The sequence below is a fragment of the Phyllostomus discolor genome, chromosome 5, assembly GCF_004126475.2.
Source record: "Phyllostomus discolor isolate MPI-MPIP mPhyDis1 chromosome 5, mPhyDis1.pri.v3, whole genome shotgun sequence".
NCBI lineage: Eukaryota > Metazoa > Chordata > Mammalia > Chiroptera > Phyllostomidae > Phyllostomus > Phyllostomus discolor.
This window is the reverse complement of record NC_040907.2, coordinates 126,841,008-126,856,557: the sequence shown is the minus strand read 5'-3', so window position 1 is coordinate 126,856,557 and position 15,550 is coordinate 126,841,008. Positions and strand designations below refer to the sequence as shown.

Here is a 15,550-nt window from a genome sequence, read left to right as displayed (position 1 = left end):
CCAGCAGTCACGGGTCACCAAATCTGGGCTGTAGCAGGGCTGAGCCACCTGAGTGACTTGATGTTTTGCCAGAAAATTCTGCATGAGACATGATGCATGAGTGAGCACGTTGTCATGATGAAGCTGCCAATCACCTGTTGCCCATAGCTGCAGCCTTCTGAATTATCCAAGTAATTTCTGCAGAGAATGTTCAAGCTTAATGCAAAATTTGTTGCAGATTCATTGCTCTACTCACTCAGTCATTTTGAATGCAATGGCCACACAGTACACATGCTCACTCAACACGTCTATTGCCCCCACTGACTAGTACAGTGAAGTTGTCATTGTGCATGCATGTACACTCCAGTCCTCTTGCCTTGGCTGCCAGGTTACATAGATGTCACATGAACCGTTCTCATTAGATTGCAATGTTTGGACTTTTTCCCAACAGACCTCATATATTCATAAAGGATATTGGTCTTTTTTTTTTGCTGTCCCTATTTGATTTTGGTATCAGGGCAGTATAACTTCACGAAACAAATTAGTATGTTCCCTCCTCTTTTCTGGAAAAGATTCTATAGAATTAGTATAGATTCTTTAAAAATGTTCAATAAAATTTACCAGTGAAATCATACAGGCCTATGGAAAAAAAAGTTGTCAGACTTAAGTCCTAACGTATCAATAATTACATAGTCTAAGCACACCAAACAAAAGGCTGATTGGCAGCATGGATTAAAAACATGCTGTCTATAAGAAACTCAGTTAAAATATAAGAATATAGACAAGTAGAAAATAAATTTATGGAAAAAGACATACTATGCAAATGTTAATGAAAAGAAAGCAGGATAAAATAGACTTCAGAACAAGGAATGTTACCAGAGGCAGAGGGAATGTTATATTTGATAAAATAGTCAATCTACCAGGAAGATACAACATACCTAAATGTGTATGCACCAAGTAACAGAACTGCAAAGTATCTGAAAAAAAAACTGATAGACTTGAAAGGTGAAATAAGCAAACCCACAATTTTAGTTAGAGATATAAGCGTCCTTCTCTCAACAGTTGATAGAGCAACCAAACAGGAAATCAGCAAGGATAGAGAAGACTTAACAGCATCATCAACCAACAATACATATTTAAATTTATAGAACAATTCACCCAAAAGCAGCAGAATATAATTCTTCTCAACCACATATGGAACATTCACCCAGGTAGACCATATCTTGGACCATAAAACAAACCTCAATGAATTATAAAGAACTGAACTCATACAGAGGTGTTCTCTGACCAGAGTGGAATTAAACTAGAGTCAACAACAGAAAAATAACAGAAAATTTTCCAAATACATGAAGACTAAACAATACCCTTCTGAATAATCCATGAATCAAAGGGGGGATAAAAAATGTTTAAATTCATTTAACTAAATAAAAATGAAAATAAATATATCGAAATTTGTGGGGTATAGATAAAACAGTGCTAAGAGGGAGATTTGTAGCACTAAATGTGTACATCGGAAAAGAGGATATCTCAAACAAATAATCTAAGCTTCTACTTCAAAAACATAGAAAAAGAAGAGCAAAATAAACCCAAAGCAAGCAGAAGGAAAAAATAGTAAAGAGCAGAAATCAATGAAATTGAGAACAGAAAAATAAAAGACAAAATCAAGGAAAGAAAAGTTGGCTTTAAAAAAATAATATAAAATTGGCCAAACTCTAGCAAGAGTGAAAGTAGAAAAGAGAGAAGACACAGATGCCAGTATCAGGAATGAAACATGGAATATTTATCACTGCAGACCCTAAAATATTAAAAGGATCATAAGGGGATACCACAAATAACTCTAAGAACATGGATTTGACAACTTGGACAAAATAGAGCAATTCCTCAAAAAAGCACACCACCACAACACACTCAGTATGAAACAGATCATTTGAACAGCTCTATAACCATTAAGAAATTTGAATTCATAATTTTAAAACTCCCCAAATAAATCTGTAGGCCTATATGATTTTGCTGGTAAATTTTATTGAACATTTTTAAAGAATCTATACTAATTCTATAGAATCTTTTCCAGAAAATAGAAGGGAACATACTAATTTGTTTCATGAAGTTATACTGCCCTGATACCAAAATCAAATAGGGACAGCAAAAAAAAAGACCAATATCCTTTATGAATATATGAGGTCTGTTGGGAAAAAGTCCAAACATTGCAATCTAATGAGAACGGTTCATGTGACATCTATGTAACCTGGCAGCCAAGGCAAGAGGACTGGAGTGTACATGCATGAACAATGACAACTTCACTGTACTAGTCAGTAGGGGCAATAGACGTGTTGAGTGAGCATGTGTACTGTGTGGCCATTGCATTCAAAATGACTGAGTGAGTAGAGCAATGAATCTGCAACAAATTTTGCATTAAGCTTGAACATTCTCTGCAGAAATTACTTGGATAATTCAGAAGGCTGCAGCTATGGGCAACAGGTGATTGGCAGCTTCATCATGACAACGTGCTCACTCATGCATCATGTCTCATGCAGAATTTTCTGGCAAAACTTCAAGTCACCCAGGTGGCTCAGCCCTGCTACAGCCCAGATTTGGTGACCCGTGACTGCTGGCTTTTCCCAAAAGTAAAGTCACCTTTGAAAGGGAAGAGATTTCAAACCATTGATGAGATTCAGGAAAGCATGTTGGGGCAGCTGATGGTGATTGGGAGAAATCTGTGAGCTCCCAAGGTGCCTGCTTTGAAAGAGCCTGAGATGTCATTGTCCTGTGTGCAATGCTTCTTGTATCCTGTATCTTCTTCAATAAATGTCTCTATTTTTTCATATTACTTGGCTGGGTACCTTCTGGACAGGCCTTGTAGATACAAAAAGTCTTCAAATATTAGCAAATAAATACCATTCAGCAATGTATAAAAACTTATGTTATGAACAACTGAGTTTATTTCAGACATGCCAGTCTGGCTTAATATTGAAATATAATTCAATATAATGTACCACATTAACATGGTAAAGAAGAAAAATCACATGATATATTAATCAATGCAAAAAGGAAATCATTTGACCAAATTCAGTGATAAAAATGTTCAGAAGAGCCTTGGTTGGTGTCGCTTAGTGGATTGAGTGTTGGCCTCTGGACTGGGGGGTTGCTGGTTCAATTCCCATTTGGAGAACATGTCAAGTCCCCAGAGTGGGGCGTGTGAGAGGCAACCATACACTGAGGTTTCTTTCCCTCTCTTTTTCCCTCCCTTCCCCTCTCTCTAAAAAATAAATAAATAAAATCTTTTAAAATTTTTTCAGAAGGATAGAAACAAGGAGGATATCCCTCAATTTAATAAAGAGCATCTTTAAAATGAAACTATAGCTAGCATTATATTTAATGGCGAAAGCCATGATTTTTTTCTTAAGATTGGGAATAAGGCAAGGAATGTCTCCTTTCACTACTTCTACTGTAAAAATTCTGAATGGAATTTCTATTCAGTACAGTAAAGCAATAAAAGGAAATAAAAGCCATAAAGATTGGAAAGGAAGAAATAAAACTGTCTCTTTTTGCAGATGACATGATTTTTATACAGGGAATTCCAAGAAATCTACAAAAAACCTTAGTGCTAATAAGTGAGTTCGGCAAGGTCATAGGATACAAAACAAACATGCAACAATTAACTGCATTTTTATGTACGAGCAATGAACACATGGACACTGAGATTAAGAACATAACACCATGTACAATCATTAAGACAATTAAAGAGATAGATTGTTTTGATGGATTCACTCAACATAGTAAAGATGTCAATTCTTCTGAAACTGATACACAAATTTAACACAATTCCTATCAAAATTCCAGGAAGATGTTTTTGTAGATATAATCAAGATTATTCTGACTTTTATATGCAAAGCAAAGAAACTATAAAAACTAAAAAAATTTTGAAAAATCAGATAAAAAGGGAGGAAACATTCTACCCAATCTGAAGAATTACTATGTGGCTACCTTACTCTAGACTGTGTGGCACTGGCCGAGGGGCAAACACACAGATCAAAGGAGCAGAACAGGACCAAGTGTGCCTCTCTGTTAGGTTAATCCTAAGTGCTTGATATTTTTAAAGTTTTGTTTCAAATAGTATTACCTTGGTGATTTAATTTCCTAACTCTTTGCTGCTTGTATTTAGGAATACAATTGATTTATAGACAGCAATTTTTCTAAAATCTCTTATTAATGCTGATCATTTATTTTGGATTTTCTAGCTACCCAATAATATCATGGATATTAGATGATAGTATTGGGTAGCTAGGGACCTGTTGGACCTTAGTGGAGAGGAGGGCTCAGTTATTAAAAGGCAAAAGGGGACTATGGATCTGAAGGACGTTTTACTATCTCTGCTAGCTGTATCAGGGAAGGGGGCTGTCTCACAGTAAGTATTCACTTTTCCGCAGTCCTGCAGAGTGCGGACTTGGCCCGTTTTGGGTTTTCCGGAAGCACAGTGAGGCAGAACTTAGAGTCCAAAGTATGTGTTGCAGGGCAGAGGAAACAGGGTTGAAGAGAGGGGGACTTAGCCACTATGCAAACCTGACAACCTCAGCCGACCACAGGAGGAGCTGGGGAGCTGAAATGGCCCATTGACATCTTCTGTCCCCGCCGCTCATTGATGTGGGCAGCCTCGGGGAGGGCTTGAACTTGGGTGAAGTGTCTCTCCCTGTAGCAAAGCAATCTGTGAAGGGACTGACAGATGAAAGCTGCCACTGTCGCTCTCACAGGAGTCAGAGCAACACATCCCTCCTTGGCGGGGAATCTCGTGGCACATCTTCACCTTTGCCACAGTTCACAACTCAGACCCACTTTCTCGGGATTCTGGGGGGTCTCTCTTCCTGAGCAGTAAGAGTGGGACAAACTATAGTCCCCAGTGCTGAGGGAGCAAATGATCATCTCCATCCCTCACTAGGCATTTTAAGATTTTATTTATTTATTTATTTATTTATTTATTTATTTAGAGAGGGGAAGGGAGGAAAAATGAAAGGGAGAGAAATATTGACATGAGAGAGAGAAATATCCCTCAGTTGCCTCTAGCTTGCCCCCAGCTGGGGATCTAGCCCACAACCAAGGCACATGACCTGACTGGGAATTGAACTGTCAACCTTTTGGTTTGCAGAACGATGCCCAATCCACTGAGCCATACCAGTCTGGATCACTAGGATTTTAGACTCCCCTCCCTCTCAGCTAGCATCTCTGTGGATTCCGGTGACTCACCTGCTGGCGTCATCCAGACCCTTATCCCTGAGGGCTGTGAGCTTCTGGTTATGTGCCCGTCTACAACAGAATTTCCGCACTTGCCCTTTACTATTGCTTTAGGATAAAGGTGAACCAAGAGTTATCCAGCCCCAGGTGATCCTGGCTGCCAAACACAGTCCTCCTGTCTCCATTAGATAAAAGCAGCCTTCCTTCCCCTGGCGGCCAGGACGAGTTACTCCTGCCGAGACTCTTCCTCCTGTCTCTTGGTCTCCAGGAGTAAGAGCCCAAAGTGCTCAGGCTGCAGCCTTAGCTTGCAGTTCTCTGGCAGTTGTGTCCCTGCTTTGGGGAGCAGGGCTTCCAACCCTGCAGAGCCCCGAGCTGTGGGGATGGAAAGCCCAAATTCCCCACATGGGTCATTGGGGATTATGTTAAGTGGGGCTACATTTTTGATTCCCAAATCCATGTGTTTTTTCTAGATGGAGACACAACACCATGTAAAGGTCTTCGATTCAAGATGTAGAACGCATCCTTGAGGATGGCACCCCACTCTTGCAGACTGTGGCCTCGGAGCTGGCACTCAGCTGCACCTTCAGTGGGCTGTTCTCATATTCTCTCAGTCCAGTAGCTTCTGCTGGTGTAGTCTGTGATATGACCAGTGGGTGCCACGGTCGTGTGCACACTCCCGCACCTGCTTTCCTGTGAAACGGGACCCCTGGTGCCACGCAGTGTTATGTGGGACCCATGCCTGTAAATGAAACACTTTCTAAGATGTGTGGAGCTCGCTGAGGCCCTTAGTCAGGACAGGCAAACACACACGCAGGATATGTGTCCGTCCTTGCCAGCAGGAGTCTCTGGCCCTTCCAGGGCGGAAGGGGCCCAGTGAAGACAGCTTGCCACCAACTAGCCAGACGGTCTCCTTGAGGACTGGTACCATACGGAGGGCCCAGGGATGGTCTTTGTTGCTGGCATTGGGAGAGTCAAAGGAAGTGAGTAACTGCAGTTATGAGGATGATGTACCCTTGGCAGTGTTCCATGTTTGGGGCTCAGGGCTCATTATATGAGCGTCTCCTTGTTAGCACACTGCTAGAGCTCGTATTAGCAGAGCTCATTGCTTTGTGTCTTTAGAAGCTTTAAGTGCAGCAGTGGCTGTCTGGCAGAGGATCATACCCTGCAGTTTTTAAAAATTTTCCATCACTGTCCACAACCTGAGTGCATATTAAATCACATGGAATAGACATGCCCAGTCTTCACCGCACAGAAGTTCTGGTTCAATTGGTTTATGCACCAATAGTTTATGAAAGTTTCCTTTAGTGGCTTTAATGTACAACTAGGTTTGAGAAGGACAATATTAGTTGATAGTGGAATCAAATGAAGTCTTAACTGGCATTTTTTCTTACAAAACTATATTACAGATATATTTTCCAAATATCTGTAAATATTGTGTGTGTGTTGTGGCTATTAGGGTGTGATGTGCAATGTATTTCCATCAAAAGATTTTGAAAAACCCGCTGGTCTAAAGCACTGCTTCTCAAACTTCAGCATGTGTAACAGTTACCAGGAGTTTGTTAAAACACGAATTCCCGGGTTGCAGCAGCAGAAACTCTGAGTCAGCAGCTCCGTGGCGGGCCTGAGATTCTGCGTTCTCTCCAGCTCCCGGCTGGTGCTAGTGTGGTTGGTGGTACGCAAGCTCCATCGAAGACTGTTACCCAAGCCTGGAACAAAGAGAAGCTGTTTTCCTCCCACGCCATTCTCAGAGCGCTGCTCCAGGGCGCTTGTCTGTGTACAGCAAGTGCTAGGTTTTACTTAGTTTGTGTGTTTATTTGTAGTAGTTTCGGGTGGTGGGGAGTGGCTGCAGGCTCCCAGCCCCTCTGTTTGCGTTCTGGCATTTGGTTGCGATAGTGAAGCTGCCCAGGTCAGGCCTCAGTGGGGAAAGGGTGCATTCTGTCTGAAAGGGGTTCTCCCCTTATGCTGTCGTAGTTGTGTTAGTCAGCTTGGGCTGCTATAACCAAATACCACAGACCGGATGGCTTAAACAACAGACACTCATTCCTCACAGTTCTGGAGGATGGAAGGCAGTCCAAGATGAAGGCACCAGCCGTTCCGTTCCTGGTGAGAGCTCTCTTCCTGGCTTGCAGACAGCTGTCTTCGGGTTGTGTCCCTAGGTGGTTGAGAGAGGAAGCTCTGGGGTCTCTTCCTCTTCTTGTAAGGGCATTAATCCCATTAAGGAGGCTTCACCCTCAAGACCACATCTAAACCCAATTACCTCCCAAGGGCCCCACATGTTACCACACTGGGGGCTTTTCTTGATCATTACTGTCCTCCATCGAGTGTCCATGGATGGAGGACACTGCCCTCATCTGCCTGGCTCCTTCAGCTCTAGCAACTTTTTCTTGGGGGGGCGGACAACAGGAACACTGTCATCACATCCAAGCCACGATGGGTCCAGGGATCTCTGCAAGGTCATCTAAGGGCCCTCCTGTCTGGACTCACTATCTGGCCATTGCCTCTCCCAGGTTTCATGCCCTCCTTTGAGTTCTGGAACATGGCCCCTAGACTTCCATCATTTCCTTCTCTCCCAGTGTTCCACTGAAGGGCACCCCACCCTCCTTAGCAGGCACAGACCTGCAGCGGCACCAAAGTCCTCCTTTTCTTTCACACCATTCTCTGAGCAGTGAACACAGGGATTATCCGTTTGTATGGGACAAACAAAGGGGAGGAAACACCAGGAGAGAAACATAGAGATGCATTTCAAATTACATTGCCATGACCATTATCATCGGTATAGAGCAATTTCTCTTAATAAAGCAAAACCGTTGTTTTCATCTGCTGGTATGGAACAGGAGCCAGAATACCTGTTGCTGGTTAACAAGTGAGTAACTTTGCAACAACCAGCAAAAGCAAAACCAAAAGCACCTGCTGGAGTCAGTCTAACAGCATTGCATGGGAGGAACACGAAGTGAAGAGGTGGCAGAAATGAGAGAAAGCTGGGGAAGCTGTCTGATGGGTGTGGAGAGCCTAGAATGGAGGGGTTGGGGCAGGGAATCTGTGTTCCTTTGAATCCTGGCTCTGCCACTGACTCCAGGCTGGTCATCGGGAGCCTCTCCAAGCCTCAGTTTCTTCATCTGCAAAAGGAGGACAATAACATCTATCCTTATTTCATAACCCCAAAAAGAATGATATGATTTCTGGAAAAGCACTTTTTATAGTTTCTGGAAAGTGGTAAGGACTCTGCACACAAAGGAGTTATTATTATTACATGGAACGACAAGAACTGAAGTTTGTGCTGTTGGCATAAAAGTTTGGGGATGTGGGAGGTTGCAAATTTAGATCAGTTGAGGAGGTTCTTTGGGAAGATAGACAGGCCCAGGCAAAACAGGGCTTCAGGTGATACACTTTTTTTGTTCTTTAGGGACAGTGAAGAGCCCAGGTGGGCGGAGCTGAGGGAGGGAGTTGGTCAGGGTGCTGGGGCCAGAACTGAAGGCTGTCGAAGCCTGCCAACCAGTTGGGTTGTGTTGGGGTGGACGACAGGGGGCCACTGCAGGCCCTTGAGTAGGGAAGACCTAAAGGAAATGCTGAGGTGGGAAAAGTGATTCATGGCCTCCTAAAGCTGTTCTAATTGTTAATGATAGGCCTTCCCCAAGTCCTGTCAAACAGTACTACCTCCTGAAGCTGTTCTTGACCTTCTTTGGAAAGATTTACTTCAGCCTCTGGGCTCTCATGGTTCTCTCCAGTTGGCTTGTCTCTTTGGCAACCGCTGTACCAGCTCAAGCCTTCCTGGAAACATCCCTTATTCCTCCTTGGTTCCCCCGCCCCGCAGAAGTTGTGAGCCCCATTTACGGGGCTCTGTTCATGGAAGGCAGTGATTCTCAACCCTGGCTGCCCATTAGAATCACCCAAAGATTGTTTTTTTTGAACTGTCTTCATGCCCAGGTTATACTCCCGGCCAATGGCATTGTCACCCCGGGGTGGAACTCTGCCATCAGGATGGGTTTTAATGTCCCAGGGGATTCCAACGTGCAGTCAGGGTGGAGACCCACAGACCGCCTCTGACAATCCGGCACCCGGCCTTGGGGTTAGCGCTTATGCATGGGCACCCTGCACACCTGGGGGGCGTCAGAGGGTGGGAAGGAAGCATTCGGGTTTTGGTTTATATTTGTTTGAAATCCCATTCTTTCTTAATGTGCATACTTTAAAATCTACTTAACATGGTGGGCAGCAGTAAACAGTAATGGCCCATAGCCCTTGAGTGCTTACTGCAGCCAGGCTCTCTTCTGAACACTTTACACAAAGCAGTGCTTAGTGCTTCACGAAAGCCTGATGGATGGATACTGTCATTTCACAGACGAAAACACTGAGGGCAGAAAGGTTAAATAGCTGGCCCAATGCCACACCACTGGAGAGCAGCCTTCCCAAGATTCAAACCCAGGCTAACTCTAGAGCTTCTTTCTTTCTTGCTTGCTTTCTTGCTTTCCTTTCAATGTACTATTATTGGGGTGACATTGGTTGATTGAATTATATGGCTTTCAGGTGTACAATTCCACAATATATCATCTGTGTACGGTATTGTGTGTTTGCCACCCCAAGTCAAGTCTCCTCCCACCACCATTCATCCCCCACACACTCTTCTCCCTCCTTGCACCCTCCTCCCCTCTGGTTCTAGCAGCCACCTTGTATTCACAATGCTGATCGGTTGTCATAGTACACATGTCTAATTTATAAACAAATAAATAGTACACAAATAAGACACAGATATCAGGGAGACCTGATCGACATTTTTTTACTGAAAAAATTTTATAGTCAAATAATTAAACCATGGTGGCATCAAGGCACAGTCTAAGTCTCACTCGTCTTTCCATTCCCCCCCCCCCCTCCCAGAAGCCAGCAGGCGTCTGGGTCCTCACATCCGCTCATTAAATGTCTGCCTGCTCCCAGAAACACCCACTGACTGATGACCTTGGAAGATGCGGTGTACATCTACAATGGAATATTACTTGGCCATAAAAGTGAAATTTTATCATTTGTGACAACATGGAGGGACCTACAGGGTATTATGCTAAGTGAAATAAGTCAGACGGAGAAAGACAAATACCACAGGATTCCACATATGGAATCTAAAAAAATAAGCAAAAGAGAAACAAACTGATCTGGAGGACAAACTGATGGTGGCCAAGTAGGAAGGGGTTGGGAGGCTGGGTGAAAAAGGTGAAGGGATTAAGAACTACAGATTGGTGGTTACAGAATAGTCATAAAGATGTAAACTACAGCATAGGGAATACAGTCAATAATAGTGTAATAAGTATGTAGGTGTCAGGTGGTACTAGATGTAATGAGGGATCACTTCGTAAGTTACATAAATGTCTAACCACTAAGTTGTACATCTGAAACTAATGTAATATTGAATATCAACTGTAATTGAAAAATAAAAAACTAAAAACACTAATGTTTATCAACACTTGCTATATGCTGGGGACTCTCGCACTAACCCTCACACAATCCTGTGAGGCAAGTGCTGTGAATATATCCACTTTGCAGATGACCACGCTGAGCAGCTCAGCAGTTTGCCGGAGTCCAGAACTTCAACCCACATTGTGGGACTGCAGAGCAGGGTGGCCAGGGCCTGGGTGACCAGGCGCAGCCCGTAGGGTGATTGGTCCCTTGAAAGCACTTTTGAAAGGGTGGGGTTGGGGTTGAAAACATCAGGAAGGAGGCAGAGGCTGATTATTCGCTCCTTCACCAGGTGTCTCCCTTTGCCAGGAGTGTCCTTCCCTCTTCACTTTGCAAGCAGACTCCTACCTAGCCCTCTGGCGCCAGGGCAAAAGCCACCTCTTTCGGGAAGCCAGCCTTCCCTCACACTGCAGTTAGTTGCACTGCTCTATGGTTCAAACCTTATCTTCCTCACTGGAGTTGGGAAATCTTGAGGACAGGGCTAGGTTCTACTCAAGGGGCATCCAAGGAGCCGGCTCAGCAAACTTACACAAGACAGCCAGAGCCTGTGCCCACATTTCCTCCCAGGCTAGGGGAGTCCCATCCCCTGGATTTTTCCTCTGTGGGCTCACTTCCTTTTCCGCTTCTTCTCCCTCCTCCTTCCTCTCCTTCTTCCTCCAGACTTGTTTCTCTCCTCTCCATACTCTTTTCTTCCTGCTCCTTCCCTCCCCTCTGGACCTGTCCTTCCCACCCACCCCCAATTTCTCCCTCCTCCCGCCCAGCGAGCGTCTCATCCTCTGGGCCTAGCAGCTGCAGTTCCCCTGGAGGCCTGCAGAGAGCGCTGCTACGCCGCATCGCTGCTCTTGCTCTTCCTGTGAGGTCAGGTGGGAGGAATCGGCCTGGAAGCCACCGCGAGTGGACGCGCCTGCAGGTGGGTGTCGGGGACCCGGGCGCAAGGAAGCGGGGCGCATTCTTCCCCTACCGCAGACCTGGTTTCAGAGCTGGGCTCAGCGGCGTGGGCCGGGTTCCTCCTGCCGCGGCAGCACCCACTTCTCCCATCGGTAGAGTCAGGTGCACCGAGGACCGGCGGCGCCCACAGCCCACGCAGGGGGTCGGGATGACAACGCACAGAGAGACTGCGGAGGACCCACTTGGCCTTCCGCAGGGGACAGCAGGCTTCAAAAAGGGGATCCGCCTGTCTCAGGCTCCAGGCCAAGGGCAAGAGATGGGGGCTCTTAATCTTTTTTTGGCGTGTGTCACAAGGGCTTTTGAAAATTTAAATGAAAACTGTGGCTCGTCTACTGAGGAAAAAAAAAAGGCCTTTACGTAGACTCGGGGAGAGGCATGGAAGGGCCCCACCCCAGCCGCAGTCCACAGGCACCCTTGGGGTCTGCGGAGCCGGCCCTCCCAGAGCCACAGAAGCATTCCCCATTCCGTATTTTAGGAAGGCGGGCCCTGCCCTCCTGTTAGCAAAGGAGGCACTGGTGTTACCCGAGGTGTGGGACAGGTGAGGGGCGTGCCCTCTGCAGGTCTGTTCCTCCCCCAACTCTGGGGCTGCAGGACCACCAGTGCCCTCTGCTGCCAGGCGGTGGATCCGAAGTCGCTCTGAAATGAGCCTGGATCTCCTAGGAGGAGGAGGAAAGCTCAGGCCCTTGGCATTTACTCCCTAGGGAACAGCACAAGGGGCCAGTTTTTTTTTAACAGAAGGAAATTGAGAACCTGGGGTTCCTGGGGCCCTGGACTTGTTAATCAGTACCTAGAGAAGGTCTTCACTTTCTTCCTCTATGCCCATAGATGAATGGTCCTGGGCAAGCTAGGTACACCTCCAGCTGGGCCTGCCTCAGAGGGGCGTTGGGAAGTGTGAGATGAGCCTTCTCGGACTTTCCACAGTGCTGGGGCGCAGCATGGGCTCTCGGCTCCACTGCTGCTGGTGGCGGTCTATAATAAAGTCCCCTTCTCCAAGGATTTTTTTGATAGTCTCCCCAGTGCACTCTATGTCTGAAAGGTTTTTGTTTGGCAAACAACTTGCATTTTTTTCCTCTTCTTTTTATTAATCAGACACAGTGCCTGCTTAGTCTGGATCACCCATGTGAGCACCTAGAATTGCAGTTTTTCCATTGAAAGCAAGCATCTCTTTATCTCTGGTAAAATTTTTTTCCAGCCTTTTTGAGGTCTGAGGAAAGCGGAGGCCTAGCAGGGACCCAGTGCTCCAGGGAGGATGGTGCGGATCTTGGCCAATGGGGAAATTGTGCAGGATGATGACCCCCGCGTGAGGACCAACACCGGGCCACGCAGCAGCACCTCTAGACAGGTAGGCCCCCAGCCCCCCTGGAAGGGGTGCAACTGTCCTTTGCCCTCTGTCCTAGATACTTCTTAGCTGCCAGAAGCTCCCTTGCTGGTCATTAACCTCTAACCTGAAGTTCTCTTTGCAGAGAACTGGGCTGGGGAGGGTGGGGTGCCAACACTCAGGGAAAATTTGTGGTAGATTTGCCCAGTCCCTGCCTCCCCAGCTCTTCCTTCTTCCAGCAGCCTTCCCAGACTTCAAAATCCAAGAGCTCTCTCTCCTTTAACCTGGTTAGCAGACTCCACTGGAGGCAGCGTCTTTCTTTTAAGGCTCATTGGAAGAGAGAGAAGCTGGAGGGTAATTGGAGGAGATGAGCCCTTGGCCACACCATACTGATTTCAAAGGAGGGAGTGAGGAATGTTAAAAATGCCTGCCTGAATGCTGTGCCCAGTAGTCTAACCTGCCTTGACCCCTGGGCACCTTCTTCCTGGCACTACTGGGGGAGTGTAGACTGGCAGTTTCTGTGCCCTGAGAGCTTGTGACCCAGTAGCTGGGATTCCTGTGGTTGGCTTGTAGGGATTGCTGAAAAAGGGTGGCGTGGCCCTGGTGACCGTAGGGGAGGGAGGGCCCAGCTCACAGGGTTCGCCTCCGCTGGGTACCTTACTCCCAGAGAAGCTTTCTTGGGATTCATTCGTTTTTCTCTGTCTTCACCTTCCAGAGCCTTCTCAATAGGGGCCATGGTGCCCCCCTGGGGGGTCCTGGCCTCCGGCAGCAGCAGGGGGGCGCCAGGCTGGGTGCTGCTCAGTCCCCCTTCAACGACCTCAACCGGCAGCTGGTGAACATGGGCTTCCCCCAGTGGCATCTTGGCAACCACGCGGTGGAGCCCGTGACCTCCATCCTGCTCCTCTTCCTGCTCATGATGCTCGGCGTGCGTGGACTCCTGCTGGTGGGCCTCGTCTACCTGGTGTCCCACCTGAGTCAGCGGTGACCTCTGCTGGGGGGCAGGCGCAGGGGAGAGGGAGTTGCTCGGCTTTGGTGTGAGAGCAGGTGCATTGGGAGGGGATCCAGTGGTGCCTTGAAGGTCTGCTTAGAGAATGTTTCCACATTGTGGTATGCATGATGCAGAGGGAACTCCTAGTCCAGCATTCCAAAATATCAGGTGAATCCCTTGAGATGTTTTTAAGTGGTATTGAGCCTGCGTTAAGCACAAACTCACAGCAAGAAAGGGATCCCCTTCCCCTTCTCTTCCAATCCTTTTTTGCCAAGAAGACAGTCGCAGCCCAGTGCCAGTATGCCTCGTGCCACCGGCACACACGCTGACTTCCCCTGTTACTAGGGAACAGGCCTTGGGCGTAGGGCAGGTGGGAAGCTTCCAGACTTTTATAGCCCTGTTTTAATGGTATATTTTTAATGGCTACCTTTTATTTATGACAGGTGGTACTGGCATCCTATTAATTGTGGTGATGTTTTCAATAAATACATTCCAGTAAAAATCAGTCCATGTAGAAACATTAATCAATAATGGGGATGCCGTATGTGGATCTGGAAGACATGGTGAAGTTGGTTGGGAGTGGTCGGGATTGGGGAACAAGGTAGAAGTGGGTATTTGACCTTGAAGTGTAGTTCATAACTTTTTCCCACAGGCCCTGGGACTTGAGAGGGGCCCAGGTGCAGCCTGAGCTGGGCCTCTTGTTTGGTGCTTAGGTAACTTCTAGGCTCACTCTGAAATGCTGGCCAGAATGGCCGATGGGCTGTGGGGTCAGGACCCTGACCAGAGAGGCCCTCATAGCCTCTGACCGTGGCACCTTCTCCACAGAAAGTGGGAGTTTTGGTGCTGACCCCCAGGGCATGTGGGATGAGAGCTCCTGCTTTTTATGAGAAAAGGCTGTGAGTTGTGGCTGGTGAGCCCTGAGCTGCGCAGGGGTCCTGTCAGGATATGGGGATGGCATCGGGTGGTTGAAGGTTAAGGGTCAGAGGGAAGCTGGGTGAACTTGAGGACTTCCCCAGCTCAGGGACTAGATCGCTCACCATCTTCTTAGGGTCCTTTGGGGTTGGGCAGTTTGGGGGAGAAAGGCAGGATCTGGGGGGATTCTCCAAGGCCAGTGCTGGAAGAGCACTGTGTGAGGGGATGTGTGAGGGGAGGTGGGGGAGAGAGGCTGAGGTGGGTGCTGTCCCTCCTGTGACAACCTGCTGTGCTGCCCAGAGGCACTGCCCACCCCAGCCCAGATCCCGCTGCTGCCCTCAGGGAGCTCGCTGGTGGCCTTCATCACAGTCATCCCTGGGGAGACTTGTGTTGGGACAGGACTCCTTTTCCAGTGTTTTTTTGTGTCTTTATTTCCCAGCAGCTGTTGCAACATGTCCCCTTCATGATGGCTTTATAGAGGGGAGGGCACTGGGCCCTTGGCCGGGGCACCACAGACAGGGTCTGACTTCCGGTGGCTCCTCCGGGGCCTGGACAAGGGAGGTGGTGCCCAGTCCCGCCATGGCCAGCTGTTCCCCCTGCATCTCCTGCCCTGGCATATCAGTCCTTGCCCAGCAGCCACTGGGGAAGGGATGTTCCCACCTACAGCTCCCTCCCCTGAAACTCCCTGCTCAACTTGTGTCTCTGGTTGGGTTTTCCTTTTCTTTTTCCTATGGGACTCT

At 47.1% G+C, this 15,550-nt stretch overlaps 1 protein-coding gene across 2 annotated transcripts; it reads left to right on the top strand.

The window, feature by feature from the left end:
- The first annotated feature begins 11,472 nt into the window (after positions 1-11,472).
- On the top strand, positions 11,473-14,401 carry FAM241B (family with sequence similarity 241 member B). 2 transcript variants are annotated; one of them, XM_028513539.2, is made up of 3 exons: positions 11,473-11,554; positions 12,785-12,934; positions 13,626-14,401. In XM_028513539.2, the coding sequence occupies exons 2-3, from the start codon at positions 12,842-12,844 to the stop codon at positions 13,893-13,895; spliced, it is 363 nt and encodes a 120-aa protein (XP_028369340.1). In that variant the 5' UTR covers positions 11,473-11,554; positions 12,785-12,841; the 3' UTR covers positions 13,896-14,401. The 2 variants fall into 2 exon arrangements, with proteins under 2 accessions (XP_028369340.1, XP_035882754.1); XM_036026861.1 differs by having other exon boundaries at positions 11,489-11,554; positions 12,795-12,934.
- Positions 14,402-15,550: the final 1,149 nt, after the last annotated feature.